The 14,464-nt window shown below is 41.6% G+C and overlaps 1 protein-coding gene across 1 annotated transcript in view; it reads left to right on the forward strand.

Annotated features, from left to right (window-relative positions):
* Hil (peptidase hillarin) overlaps nucleotides 1-14,464 on the forward strand; it is a 114,471-nt gene that overhangs the window by 64,584 nt on the left and 35,423 nt on the right. The window contains exons 5-7 of the mRNA XM_070092264.1: nucleotides 7,662-7,816; nucleotides 12,643-12,801; nucleotides 14,000-14,210. Coding sequence (XP_069948365.1) covers nucleotides 7,662-7,816; nucleotides 12,643-12,801; nucleotides 14,000-14,210 — 525 coding nt within the window. The remainder of the gene's footprint in view (nucleotides 1-7,661; nucleotides 7,817-12,642; nucleotides 12,802-13,999; nucleotides 14,211-14,464) is intronic.

Here is a 14,464-nt window from a genome sequence, read left to right on the forward strand (position 1 = left end):
CTCTTCCTTCTTCTCTCCCTCCCTCACCATGTAACCACTTAATATCACCTGTGTAAGAGTGAATATTATTACTACTTAAACTGGGTATATGTGACTTCGTGATGGCAACACTATGTGAGCCTCTACCCCCCCCCCTTCCCTCCTCCACCAGTCTTGTCTCACCTCCTCCTCCTCTCCCACTCCATCACCTTTCCTTACCTCCCCTGTCCCTTCCCACCTTCCTCCCCACTACCCTTGCTCACTTAACTGTTCCTCACAGTAGTACGAACCGTTACTCCTGTACCTTTCTTACTTGTACCACTCCTCCCATGCTTGTACCACTTCTACACTTGTACCACTCCTCCCATGCTTGTACCACTTCTACACTTGTACCGCTCCTTCCATGCTTGTACCACTTCTACACTTGTACCACTCCCCCCATGCTTGTACCACTTCTACACTTGTACCACTCCTCCCATGCTTGTACCACTTCTACACTTGTACCACTCCTCCCATGCTTGTACCACTTCTACACTTGTACCACTCCTCCCATGCTTGAACCACTTCTACCGCTCCTTCCACACTTGAATTGCTTCCCGACACCTGTACCGCTCCTCAAACACAGATACAAGACCCCCACACTGGTACTAGACCCCCACACTGATATAAGACCCCCACACTGATACAAGACCCCCCACACTGATACAAGACCCCCACACTGATACAAGACCCCCCACACTGATACAAGACCCCCCACACTGATACAAGACCTCCCACACTGATACAAGACCCCCACACTGATACAAGACCCCCACACTGATACAAGACCCCCACACTGATACAAGACCCCCACACTGATACAAGACCCCCACACTGATACAAGACCCCCACACTGATACAAGACCCCCCCACACTGATACAAGACCCCCCACACTGATACAAGACTCCCACATCTATGCACCAGGGACCCTCACACTTCTAGATCCCGGACATCTGTACGAAAACAAAACACATCTGTACAGTGCCTCCACACTTGTACACAACCTCCATACGCTTGTATGGCTCTTCGCTCTTATAATAGCCTCTCTGCATGCCTCACCACCATTCCCAGTTACACACAGGATGCGAATTATGCCGAGAGAGGCACAGCTGTCAATTTCCCAACTACCTGAGAATGGTGTCAGGGAAGGTACAGGTGCCAGTTAAACTACCTGGGAATGGTGCCAGGGAAGGTACAGGTGCTAGTTAAACTACCTGGGAATGGTGCTAGGGAAGGTACAGGTGCCAGTTAAACTACCTGGGAATGGTGCCAGGGAAGGTACAGGTGCTAGTTAAACTACCTGGGAATGGTGCCAGGGAAGGTACAGGTGCGAGTTTACAACTGGCCACTACATCCCCCGTAATATTTGTTACCTAAAAACCTCAGTCTCGTGTTCGAGTCTTAAGTTTTCCTTCCTATCCCATATGTAAAAGATGAATTTTAATTTTCTACTGCGTCATCTTTATCATAGTGTTAATTTGTCAGAGAGAGAGAGAGAGAGAGAGAGAGAGAGAGAGAGTGAACATAAATGTCGACCTTTGGTTTTTCTGTGACTCATTTTGCTGTGTCATCAACGTTGACTTATACCTGCATGTGAGGGTAACATCATTGAAATCTTGCTACAGAGACTGTCTGAACTTTCTTTTTACATCATGCATCCTTCACAACCACTGCTTATAACATATAGCCTCCACAACCACTGCTTATAACATATAGCCTTCACAACCACTGCTTATAATATATATCCTTCACAACCACTGCTTATAACATACATTCTTCACTATCAACAAAACGTCCTTCAAGATTGACCACTACTAATACTATTTCAGATCACGTCAAGCCTGACCACTACTTCCACGGCCAGCAAATTATGTAGCAAGTCTCGCCTAAGCGTGTGACCACCACCACTACTACTGTTAATTACTTCCACCTCTCTGGCTCCCGTGTATAAGGCTTGATAAAGCTCCTTGTGGGCGAAGCATCTTCCAAATAAAGATACCCAGGTGCAACACCTGGTAATTCACATAACCTCATCTTAAAATAAGATAAAATTTTGTTCGGATTTTTAACCCCGGAGAACCAACCCAAGATAATCCAAGAAAGTCAGTGTTTCATCGAGGACTGTCTTATTTCCATTGTGGTCCTTCAGTCTTGTCACCCAGGATGCGATCCATAACAGTCGACTAACACCCAGGTACCTACTTGCTAAGTTAACAGACACCAGGAGTAAGGAAACACACCCAGTGTTTCTACCCATACCGGGGATCGAACTTCGAACACTCATTATGTGAAGCTAGAGGGTTGCCTACCAAGCCACGGAACACCGTCATCTTCTACAGTGTTATGATAAATCGGTCTTCTGTTTATCTAGTCTTTTTCCTGTCAGTTAAAAGGAAAAGATCTTCATATGTTTTTTTAGCTACTTCCTTAAAACTCGCTAATACTTCCTGAAGTTCGACTTATATTGAAACATTGTTAGGTAGGAGAAGTTCAATCTGTGTCTCTGCGTTGTTCATGTCATTGTATTCCTGACTAATACTTCACATCCAGCCTAAACTATCACAGTATGCCTGTAATATTCCCAATTTAAGGAGTTCACTTATTTTACTGCCATATATTGTGTAACTGTCCCGGGCCTTAAATCAACTTATTTATTTTTAAAGGAACTGTGTACACATATGCATTGTACTGTTCCCGAGGTGGTGGCCTTTTTTTTTCTGTAGTGGTAAACAGTCTCTTAGGTTATATTTCTTGTCATCGTGAAGAAATATTCTCGAATATCTTCTCTCGTTATGTTAAAGGAACATTCACTTCTGGCTCCGTCTTGAATTAATGAAATTAAATCATTGCCCCATTTTCCTATCGTTAATCTGATGTTATATTTAACTCTAATACTCTGTAAAGTAAGGCTTCATCTTCATTATTCCAATCTTTGCATTTTTTCTAACATCTTCAGATTATTTTCATTGCTTCATTCTATAAATTTCCAACTTATTTATGCTCTCTCCTTCTGGATAAGAGATGACAGGTGCCGTATAGTGGGATAAGTAATGGTATAGTAGTTATGTACATCATTCGTAATACAATTGTACCAGATCCTATGACAGACTAGAAGCTTTAACTGGTTTTAATCTCCTGCGGCACTGACTAACGTGTCGAATAACACATGCGTATTATCTATGTATCATTAAGAGGCGTTTCGCCCACCAAAAGCTTAATCTAATACAGACATGATGATTCTCTTCAAATCGCTTGTGCTCTCTAGGCTGGAATACTGCTGCACACTAACGGCCCCCCTTCAAGGCTGGCGGTATTTCAGACCTGGAGAGTGTACAAAGAACTTTCACGGCACATATAAATACGATAAGGCACCTAAATTACTGGGAACGGTTGAACGTCCTTGATCTGTATTCCCTGGAATGCAGGCGAGAGAGATACACGATGATATACAATTGGAAGGTCCTAGAGGGATTGATACAAAACCTGCACACGAAAATCACTCCCTATGAAAGCAAAAGACTCGGCAGGAGATGCAACATTTCCCCAATGAAAAGCGGGGGCGCCACGAGTACATTGAGAAACAACACAATAAGTGTCTGGGGCCCAAGACTGTTCAATTGCCTTCCAGCCTACATAAGGGGGATTACCAGTAAACCCCTGGCTGTCTACAAGAAGGTACTGGACAGGCAGCTAAAGTCAGTACCTGACCAACCGGGCTGTGGTTCGTGCATCAGCTTGCGTGCGGCCAGCAGTAACAGTCTGGTTGATCAGACCTTGATCCACCATGATGCCTGGTCTCAGCCCGAGCCGCGGGGGCGTTGACCCCCGAAACCCTCTCCAGGTAAACTCCAGGTAGTGGCACATGATGGTAGTAGTGGTCACGTAGCGCGGGTGGAGCTTGCTGGCCCAGATGTAATTGATTTGCTGGCTGCGTCTGGGCGTTTTACGATCTAACTGAGCCAGAACTTCAGAGAATTTTAAAACTCCGTATTTTGTACTGTGATGCTGGATGTAACTATAATAGATTATTCTAAATATCTGTGTTTATGGAGTTCTTCCTTTATAATCAGTTTGGTACCGTGCCATTCCATAATGTATCCCCTATTACTGGTTCGTACATGTTCATAAGTATTATTCCAACAGTTCTTGTGATCTACAAGTTTCATTTCTTTACAAAACAGTTTTTTTTTCATTTGAGTACATCCCTTTTACCCAATTTCATCAGTAGCAGAGCAAGATGGCAGTTCTTTGGTTGTGTACAGTGCTTCCCTCTCAATGTCCCCAGCTTTAATGAAGCAAGCATAGTGTAACTTGTCTTCTCTTACAGGAGTAAGAGAGATTTCTCAATAGTTTAGCATTTGTGTGATCCCGTAGAAATTGAATCCTTTAATTCTATTAGTGTGGATGTCTAGTATTAGCCTCTACTACTACTTTAGTGTTGAAGTCAATTATCAGGAAAGAAAATTAATAAAATTTATATTCTTGTAAGTATATATATATATATATATATATATATATATATATATATATATATATATATATATATATATATATATATATATATATATATATATATATATATATATTTAAATCAGCAGGTATAGTACTTTTAACATTACGTGATAATCCTGCAAATAAGTGATATCCTCTGTGCCCAGTTAACCTAAGTATGGTGCCATCTGTTTCCGGTTTCATGCAGTGCTATAATGTCAATATTTTCTTCATAGTTTTTCAATATTTTCTCCATAGTTTTTCAAGCCATTTACCTTTCAGGACATTACAGTATGCTCATTATATTTGTATCCATTATGGTTTTTCCACATAGCTTTACCACTAGTTCCTTTAGGTGAGAAAGGCATGTTAGGGCAGACTCCCAAACATGTAGTTCGTACTCTTTCTCATCACTATTACAATTACCTCTTTCACTAGCTATATCTGTAACCTCTTTAATCGTAAAGTAATTTCCTGTATATTTTGGTTTCAATATTTGCTACTTTATTATCTTTGACGTTGCTTTTATCAAGGTCATATCCCTAATCTTGGCCGCTTAATAGCTCTTCATTATTTTCTGTATTTTCTTGCTCCTCCTCCTCATTTACCAGTTTTTCACTCTGCATTTTTTTCAGGTCGTTTAAGAGCTGGACACTAACCTCCGATGTTGGCACATTTCTAACCATGTTATTGTTTTGGTGATGACTCGCTTCCTCTTCAGTTCTTGGTGTTTCAAGATTCTCCTTTAACTGCTTAGTCATTTTCTCCCACACATTACTTCGGTCATCGTCACAGCCTCTCGTTTAGTTCTCTTTAGTTTTTGTGAAATCTTTCCTCTCCACCGTGTTCTCAGATGTGGCCTCTACTGCGCACAGGTTGGAACCTCCGTTGTGAGTACCTCCACAATTACAATTTTATCCCCACTCCGGATTTCTTCCGTACACCCCATAAAGTCGTGTTTTCTGCAACAAAGGCGACATCTTTAATTAGACTGGCATTTCCAGAGCATGTTGCCCCATCGAGACCACTACATGCTTAACCTGTATTCGAGCCCTTTCACAAGGATATTTTCTGTAGCTTCACCCCCTCGTAGGAAGAAGACATATATATGCACAATCAAGAAATTTGTTGAAGACGTTTTGCCTCCGGTAGCAAATTTTTTCCTACGATAAATATCTTGATTGTGCATGTGTGTCTTATTCCAAAAATCTGTCTGTATTAATGTAGCTGTACTTGTACATCTTCACCCTTAATGAGAGTTATCACCTCACTCTTCACTGCTAATCACATTTCCCTGCCCACATTATAGTATCGTCGCCGAGTAGAAATTCCGGGTCCAGATAAATGGGATAGTTGAAAACGATGATATAGAGGGATTAGTACCAAACTTGCACACGAAAATCACTCCCTATGAAGCAAAAGACTCGGCAGGAGATTCGACATTCCCCCAATGAAAAATAGGGGTGCCATTAGTAAGATGAGATTTCGTTCGGATTTTTAACCCCTGAGGGTTAGCTACCCAGAATAACCCAAGAAAGTCAGTGCGTCATCGAGGACTGTCTGTCTTATTTCCATTAGGGTCCTCAATCTTGTCCTCCAGGATGCGACCCACACCAATCGATTACCACCCAGGTGCCTATTAATTGCTGCTAGGTGAACAGGACAACAGGTGTAAGGAAACGCGTCGAAATGTTTCCACCCTGCTGGGAATCGAACCCGGGCCCTCCGTGTGTAAAGCGAGAACACTAAGAGACAACACAGTAAGTGTCAGGGGCCCAAGAGTTTTTAAACTGCCTCCCAGCATACATAAGGGGGATTACCAATAGACCCCTGGCTGTCTTCAAGAAGGCACTGGACAGGCACATTAAGTCAGTACCTGACCAGCATGGCTGTGGTTCGTACGTCAGTTTGCGTGCGGCCAGCAGTAGCAGCCTAGTTGATCAAACCCTGATCCACCACGAGGCCTGGTCTCGGACCGAGCCGCGGGGGCGTTGACCCCCGAAACCCTCTCCAGGTATTAGTATATCTTTCCTCTTTGTCCTGAGTAATTAAAATCACTCCATTGAATTCGCAGTTGTTAGTTGACTTTAGTGACTTAGCTTGTAAGTGTAACACTTATGTGACAAGTGAGTAGACATGAAGCCGATAAGTAGTAATTCAGAGACACTTTAAGTAGGAAAACCCTTTAACTTACAAAGTTTCACTCTCAACGGTGCTCAATAAAACGCCAGTGTTGGTGAAACGTCGTAAAAATACATTTTTTTGTACACAAATAACCGGTACTTGGACCATCAGCTAGTCGTGTGACTATTTAATGGTTCAGGTCGGACTGAAATGTCATAACTTTAATTCTCCTGTTTGCGGGTTATTTGTGCATTGTTCAGTAGCTTTTTTTTTTAACTTGATTGTTTTGTAAGTGATCAGTTGGCTTCAGTGTACCAGCGTTCACCTTACACTGAAAGATCTTGGTTACGATTCTTGCCTTGTACATCTGTAACAGTTTGGTATCTTTATTGTTGAAACGTTTCGCCTACACAGTAGGTTTCTTCAGTCACATACAGAGGCAGCAGGTGCAGTAGTGAAATGAAGATAATATAATCAGTTCATCAGCCTTGGAGAAAAAGTATTTGAGGTGGTCAGTCCCTCAGCCTGGACAAGAGTTCAGCTCCTTGGAGCTAAATGACTGTTTTGCCACTAGACAAAACAGTCACTTGCAAAAATCAGTCTAAACATTACATAATTAATATATTTATGTTAAGTAATAATATTTAGATTGAGGCTGAACTAAAGTTTTCATAGTGTATGAATTCACTTAAATACGGTATATCTATCAACAAACATGACAGTTTTTGATGGTATGTGTGCACCTACCAGGACCAACTAGTACAATCCTTTCTTGTGAGTGTGAAATGGAATCCCATTAAAGGTTTCGCACTGTAGTAGGATTGTTGATCTTTTTTCTGTCATGTAAGATGGGTGGTAGCTCTTACAAACGTGCACTTACATATACACATTACTTCCCAGCGTTTTTCTTCTTTGTATTTCTGTATATCCTTGGTAATTTGCGAAGTGTGGTATGAGAGGGTGCCGTGGGAGAGGTGATATCCCTTAAAGCATTGAGATATAACTAACCAGGTATGACCCGCAACAGGATGTCAACGTGCAGAAGCAGATGGAGATGCAACACAGACTCGAGGAAGATGACCTTTATAAGAAGTTTGCCAAGCAGCGGGCGGCTGAGGAAGCCAGGATGAACGACCATCTCAAGGAAGAGTGGGAGACCGAACTGGAGAAACTTACCTCACAGTAAGTGCATTCTCTCTCTCTCTTTGTCCAGATTTATCCCGTTCTCTGGTTCTGCACAGTCTCTCCCATCTAAGTACTCTGTCGTCTTCATAGGTCCAGCGACCTCTCTCTTATTATCTCGTTTACACTTACAAGTTATATTTTCCTTTTTTTCACTATTTGTATTTGTTGTGTTCTTTTTCAATATTTATATTTGTTTGACAGTTCATCTCTCTCCTCCGCACCTTCTCTCTACCTCTCACCCCAGTCTTTGCTCTCCCTTCCTTCGTTCTCCATTCCCCAGCCAATCTTTGCTATTTCTCCTCTTCCGTTAAAACAGCAGCCAAATGGGTGGTCAGGTTAATCATCCTCAGCATGAGTCATGACAACGCAAGAGTTGTTGCCATGTCGAGCATGACACAGACATGCCTGTGTCATGAGTCATAAGTAAGTAGTAAGTAAGTTTATTCATGTATACACAAATACAGTTACACAGGTTATCATACATAGCAGCATATGTGTAAAGTACCTAGGATAACCCAAAAAAGTCAGACAGAGTGACTTATATCCATTGGGGTCCTTTAACACAATTTTGAATCATAACAGACATGTCTGCATCATGAGTCATAACAGATATAACTTCTGACACATACATGTCCCCCATGAGTCATAACAGTTCTAACAGTTATGACTGTATTGTAACAAAGTTGACTGTATCATGACACAGTTATGACTATCATGCTACAGTTATGACTGTCATGCTACAGTTTTGACTATCATGCTACAGTTATGACTATCATGCTACAGTTATGTTTATCATAACACAGTTATGATAAACATAACAGTTATGTCATATCATAACACAGTTATGACTGGCTGACTGTGTGAGGCGAAGCAAGAAGTAATCTCTCCTCCACTTAATAAGCTGCAGGTAACAGTATACAATAATACACTTGAGAGAGTTTTGCTTCCACTTACATGCTCAAGTGGGTGCTTCATTCACTGATGCATCACTTACAAAAGTGTGGAGAGCCACTTTGTATGTGGAAGTGTAGTATTGGACCAGGTTATATTGCCTATTAAGTGTTATGTGTTACATACACTGACACAAGTACCACCCATCACTGTCAAACTTGGAAAAATAGACACCCTGGTGTATGTTAATTATATTTTTGTTTATATTGATTTTGGGTTATGTAGCTGCCAAATTGTCAGTCTTACTGAGGATATTACAGAAACTAAAGTAAAAAACTGGGGAATAGGAAGTCATCAGGTTTAATCTGAACAAGGGAAGGGTAGCTCCAGTTGCTTTATTTTCCTTATTCTACAACAAAGTCCCTTCACAGGTGAAGGGACTTTGTAGTAGAATATTGTCCAGCAACTTACTACCTTCACACAGACCTTGGCAGAGACCATATTGTCTAGGTAAACTCTCCTTCCTTAGCCCTGCAGTTGATTCTGTGAGTATTGCCCTCATGTCCAGATCCTAGACCAACCTTCCTGGTTGATGGTGTGATCAGTCAGAATGTTGGTGCTAGCCACATTCAATCCAGTGTAGGTAAGATCAGCCTGAGTGATCCAAAATTAACTTAAGGAGCTTATCAAGTTCCCTCTAGAAGATAGCTGTTAGTGTGGTGGTAATTCGACCTCATATATGAAGTAAGAGCTCAAGCCCTGCCCATGGTATGGTTTAAGAGTGTTGAAGGTGTAACTTAGTGGAGTTTAACACTACAGGTATACACCAGACTCGTGGAACTCCGTGTTCATCAAGAACTGCAAGAAGCCCCTATCACGAGCTTTTACCATCCTATGGAGAGGGAGCATGGACACGGGGGTCGTCCCACAGTTACTAAAAACAACAGACATAGCCCCACTCCACAAAGGGGGCAGTAAAGCAATAGCAAAGAACTACAGACCGACACCACTAACATCCCATATCATAAAAATCTTTGAAAGGGTCCTAAGAAGCAAGATTGCCACCCATCTAGATACCCATCAATTACACAACCCAGGGCAACATGGGTTTAGAGCAGGTCGCTCTTGTCTGTCTCAGCTACTGGATCACTACGACAAGGTCCTAGATGCACTAGAAGACAAAAAGAATGCAGATGTAATATATACAGACTTTGCCAAAGCCTTCAACAAGTGTGACCATGGTGTAATAGTGCACAAAATGTGTGCTAAAGGAATAACAGGAAAAGTTGGTAGATGGATCTATAATTTCCTCACAAACAGAACACAAAGAGTAGTAGTCAACAGAGTAAAGTCTGAGGCGGCTACGGTGAAAAGCTCTGTTCCACAAGGCACAGTACTCGCTCCCATCTTGTTTCTCATCCTCATATCTGACATAGACAAGGATATCAGCCACAGCACCGTGTCTTCCTTTGCAGATGACACCCGAATCTGCATGACAGTGTCTTCCATTGCAGACACGGCAAGGCTCCAGGTGGACATCAACCAAATCTTTCAGTGGGCTGCAGAAAACAATATGAAGTTCAACGATGAGAAATTTCAATTACTCCGATATAGTAAACATGAGGAAAGTAAAACGTCTGAAGACGTTTTAATTCCTTCCACAAAATAGTGAAAAACCAACGTCAAAGACCTGGGAGTGATCATGTCAGAGGATCTCACCTTCAAGGACCATAACATTGTATCAATCGCATCTGCTAGAAAAATGACAGGACAGATAATGAGAGCCTTCAAAACTAGGGATGCCAAGCCCATGATGACACTCTTCAGGTCACTTGTTCTATCTAGGCTGGAATATTGCTGCACACTAACAGCACCTTTCAAGGCAGGTGAAATTGCTGACCTAGAAAATGTACAGAGAACCTTCACGGCACACATAATGGAGATAAAACGCCTCATTTACTGGGAGCGCTTGAATTTCCTGAACCTGTACTCCCTGGAACGCAGGCAGGAGAGATACATGATTATATACACCTGGAAAATCCTAGAGGGACTAGTACCGAACTTGCACACGAAAATCACTCTCAACGAAAGCAAAAGACTCGGCAGACGATGCAACATCCCCCAGTGAAAAGCAGGGGTGTCACTAGAACGTTAAGAGACAATACAGTAAGTGTCAGGGGCCCAAGACTGTTCAACTGTCTCCCAGCATACATAAGGGGGATTAACCATACCCCCGGCCGGGATTGAACCCGCGGTCATAGTCTCAAAACTCCAGCCCGTCGCGTTAGCCACTAGACCAGCTAGCTGGTCTAGTGGCTAACGCGACGGGCTGGAGTTTTGAGACTCTATGACCGCGGGTTCAATCCCGGCCGGGGATATGGTTTGTTTGCAATCGTGTCATTACGATTTCTTGAGCCATAAGGGGGATTACCAATAGACCCTTGGCTGTCTTCAAGCAGGCACTGGACAAACACCTAAAGTCGGTACCTGACCAGCCGGGCTGTGGCTCGTACGTTGGATTGCATGCAGCCAGCAGTAACAGCCTGGTTGATCAGGCTCTGATCCACCAGGAGGCCTGGTCACAGACCGGGCTGCGGGGGCATTGAATGGAACTTTAACATTGTGATTATTGCTGCACTGGAACAGTAACATTGTGATTGTTGCTACACTAGAGGAGTAACATTGTGACTGTTGCTACACTGGAACAGTAACAATGTGACTGTTGCTGCACTGGAACAGTGCAGGTAAACACTACTCTCAACTCACCCCTGGTAGTGACCTCTCCTCTGTCAAGCTCTATAGTACACACACATCATTTTTGTGTTATTTTTTTTTTATTTTTTTTTTATTATCACACTGGCCGATTCCCACCAAGGCAGGGTGGCCCGAAAAAGAAAAACTTTCACCATCATTCACTCCATCAATGTCTTGCCAGAAGGGTGCTTTACACTACAGTTTTTAAACTGCAACATTAACACCCCTCCTTCAGAGTGCAGGCACTGTACTTCCCATCTCCAGGACTCAAGTCCGGCCTGCCGGTTTCCCTGAATCCCTTCATAAATGTTACTTTGCTCACACTCCAACAGCACGTCAAGTATTAAAAACCATTTGTCTCCATTCATTTTTGTGTTATTAAATACAATACAATACAACTTTATTTCTTTTCTGCAGTATACAAATGTAGTTTACATGTAATAAAATTTTGTTAACCATGAAAGAAAGCCACTAGCATGCGGTGCATTTCGGGAAGATGTATCCTAATGCTTACAGACTACTTTATTTATTTATTTATTTATTTAGTAATTTTAGCATACATACAGAGGTACAAAAAAATACAGGTAAGAGCAGCATGCCAAAGCCACTTATATGCATAGCATTACGGGCTGGCTTAAAATTAACTTAAGATTAACTTAGCAATGATGAAATCAGTGATAAGACATTATTGTAGACAGATAACTATAAAGCACAAATGAGTATTACAAAGACAGGTCATATGGTTGCATGCATTGCTGTACATTCAGATATTGGTTACTGAGTAAGTTTTTTTTTTTCATGTACAAAAAGAGAGGTAGCTAAATGAAAATATGTAGTACAATTTTAAATATGCATTAATACTATTATACATCCAGTGTTGCATCATTAAAATATGGGGGTAAGTACAAAACTCTTAGTCATCATACAGCACCTGTGGAATGGAGGTATGGTAATTTGGTTTGAATCAATGAAGGGAGAAGTAACTCCAATTCATGGGATCAAGAGATCTTCACCAGCATCAGGAAATCTTCCCTTGAGTAGACTGTCTTACCTGCACCACCATAACTGCCAGATACTTCCTTGTGGTCTCACTATAACTCAGGTTTACTGTGTGGTTGACAGGTTAGAGTGAGACACTTGTGGTGTCACTGTTAACTCATGTTCACTCTATTTTACAGGTTTGAGCGAGACTTGGCAACAAAGAAGCGCTCACGAGAAGAGTCCAAGGTGTTGACAGTGAGGCACCAGAAAGAACGTGATGAGCTTGAGAAGAACATGACCATGAAGAGAGACATGAAGAAGGAGAACCTCACCCGCAAGATGCTGGAACATGAGAGGTTGGTGCTCACCACTTGTGTCTTCACCTGGGTCTTCACTCTAGTTCACATGGCTCATTTGGGTGCTCACTTTTGCTATTCACCTATTTGTTTACACTTTTGTGATGTAGGGATAAATAAACCAATGTTTTCTATATTTAGAGTATAAATTAATATAATGAGAAATATTTTATGAGAAAAAATGCAAGCAAGATTATAATTTTTTTATTACTGAACATATACACAGTGTATTTAATCCTCATTAATAAAAGTAATTTACCAAACAAATTACATAAGGACAACATGAATGCCAAGGATACTTCGAATGTTTAACTCTTTGATGATAGATTACAGTTTCTATTTACAGTATATAATACCACTAGAACACATCCATTTGACGCATTGTACAGTATACAAGTCAGAGAAAATGTATAATCAGTAATAACAGTTATATTAAGATTGGGATAGGAGGCAGAGACACTCAAGATAGCAGGAACAAATGGATGTGGTTTGAAGATGAAAGCACTATAGTGAGGGGGGATGAATGGGTCTTGATGAGTTTATTAACTTGAAAAGAGCAAATAGGCTGAGGTGGGGGTGATAGGGTGTGAGTGGAGGGGAAAGGGCATTTTACCTTTCAAAATTTAGTGTACATTTAGAGTAGAGAAGGTTAATGAAGAGGGAAAGGATATGAGGGCAAGGGAGGAAGATACAGTGAGGACAAAGATAAGTAGCAGTGAAAGAAACATTATGGGTAGCAGTGGCTTCTTCCTGGTGTAGTGATGACTGAGCATGGGAAGTAGAGACAAACAGTGTTGTTGAGAGAGGGAATGAATGAATGAATTAATTAATTATCTGTAATTAAAAGAGGAGAGGAATGTCAAAAGATAATCCTAAGAATAGTTGTAAAATAGAGGACAAAACAAGGTGAAGTGAAGACCAGTGAAAAAAGAAATAGAAGAGAGCAGCAGAGGATGACAACATATAAGGTCAGGAACATCCTGATGTGTGTGTGTCACATTCAGCAAGTGAAACTAGTAACTGGAAAATAGAAGTGGAAGATAGCACTTAGGTAGAATGAGGATGCTAGCATAGAATGGCTAGGACAAACTAAGAACAGAATCAAAAGATGCAGTAAAATTGCAACAGGTGAAGGATAACACTGATGGCTAAGGTAGTAGGGAAAACTTGTATGTTCAACCTGAGTGCACTGTTGTAGGGCAGCGACGGCAGCACTGGTGGAGAAGCACAGCAAGGAGATGATGAGACTCATCCAGGAGAAGCGATCGGAGTACCTGGAAGAAGATGAAGAGGAAGCCTTGGAGCACTACCCAGCTCAGCCCCCACCCCCTCTTCCCCCACCACAGACCAAGACAGACATCTACACAGACCCAGATGAGTTTGCAGAGGTGGACCAACTTGCTATACAGGTGAGAGCCTCTCTCTAATATGCATTAAATTTAATCTTTACTGTGTTATTTGTTGTGGCATGGATGTTGTAGTGAATTTTTTTTTTTCAATCTTTTTGACCTCTTCAGTGTCAGAAGCCCCAAAATTAAAAGTGCTCATAGTATCTGCATTTTTCCAAAAGGATTTTTTTATCTTCGTAAGTGGTAGAGAATGTTTTTCTGAAGGTAATGACACCAGAAATGTGAAATTTGATGGAAAACTTGCAGAAATATGC

The sequence above is a fragment of the Cherax quadricarinatus genome, chromosome 39 (assembly GCF_038502225.1).
Source record: "Cherax quadricarinatus isolate ZL_2023a chromosome 39, ASM3850222v1, whole genome shotgun sequence".
Classification (NCBI taxonomy): Eukaryota; Metazoa; Arthropoda; class Malacostraca; order Decapoda; family Parastacidae; genus Cherax; species Cherax quadricarinatus.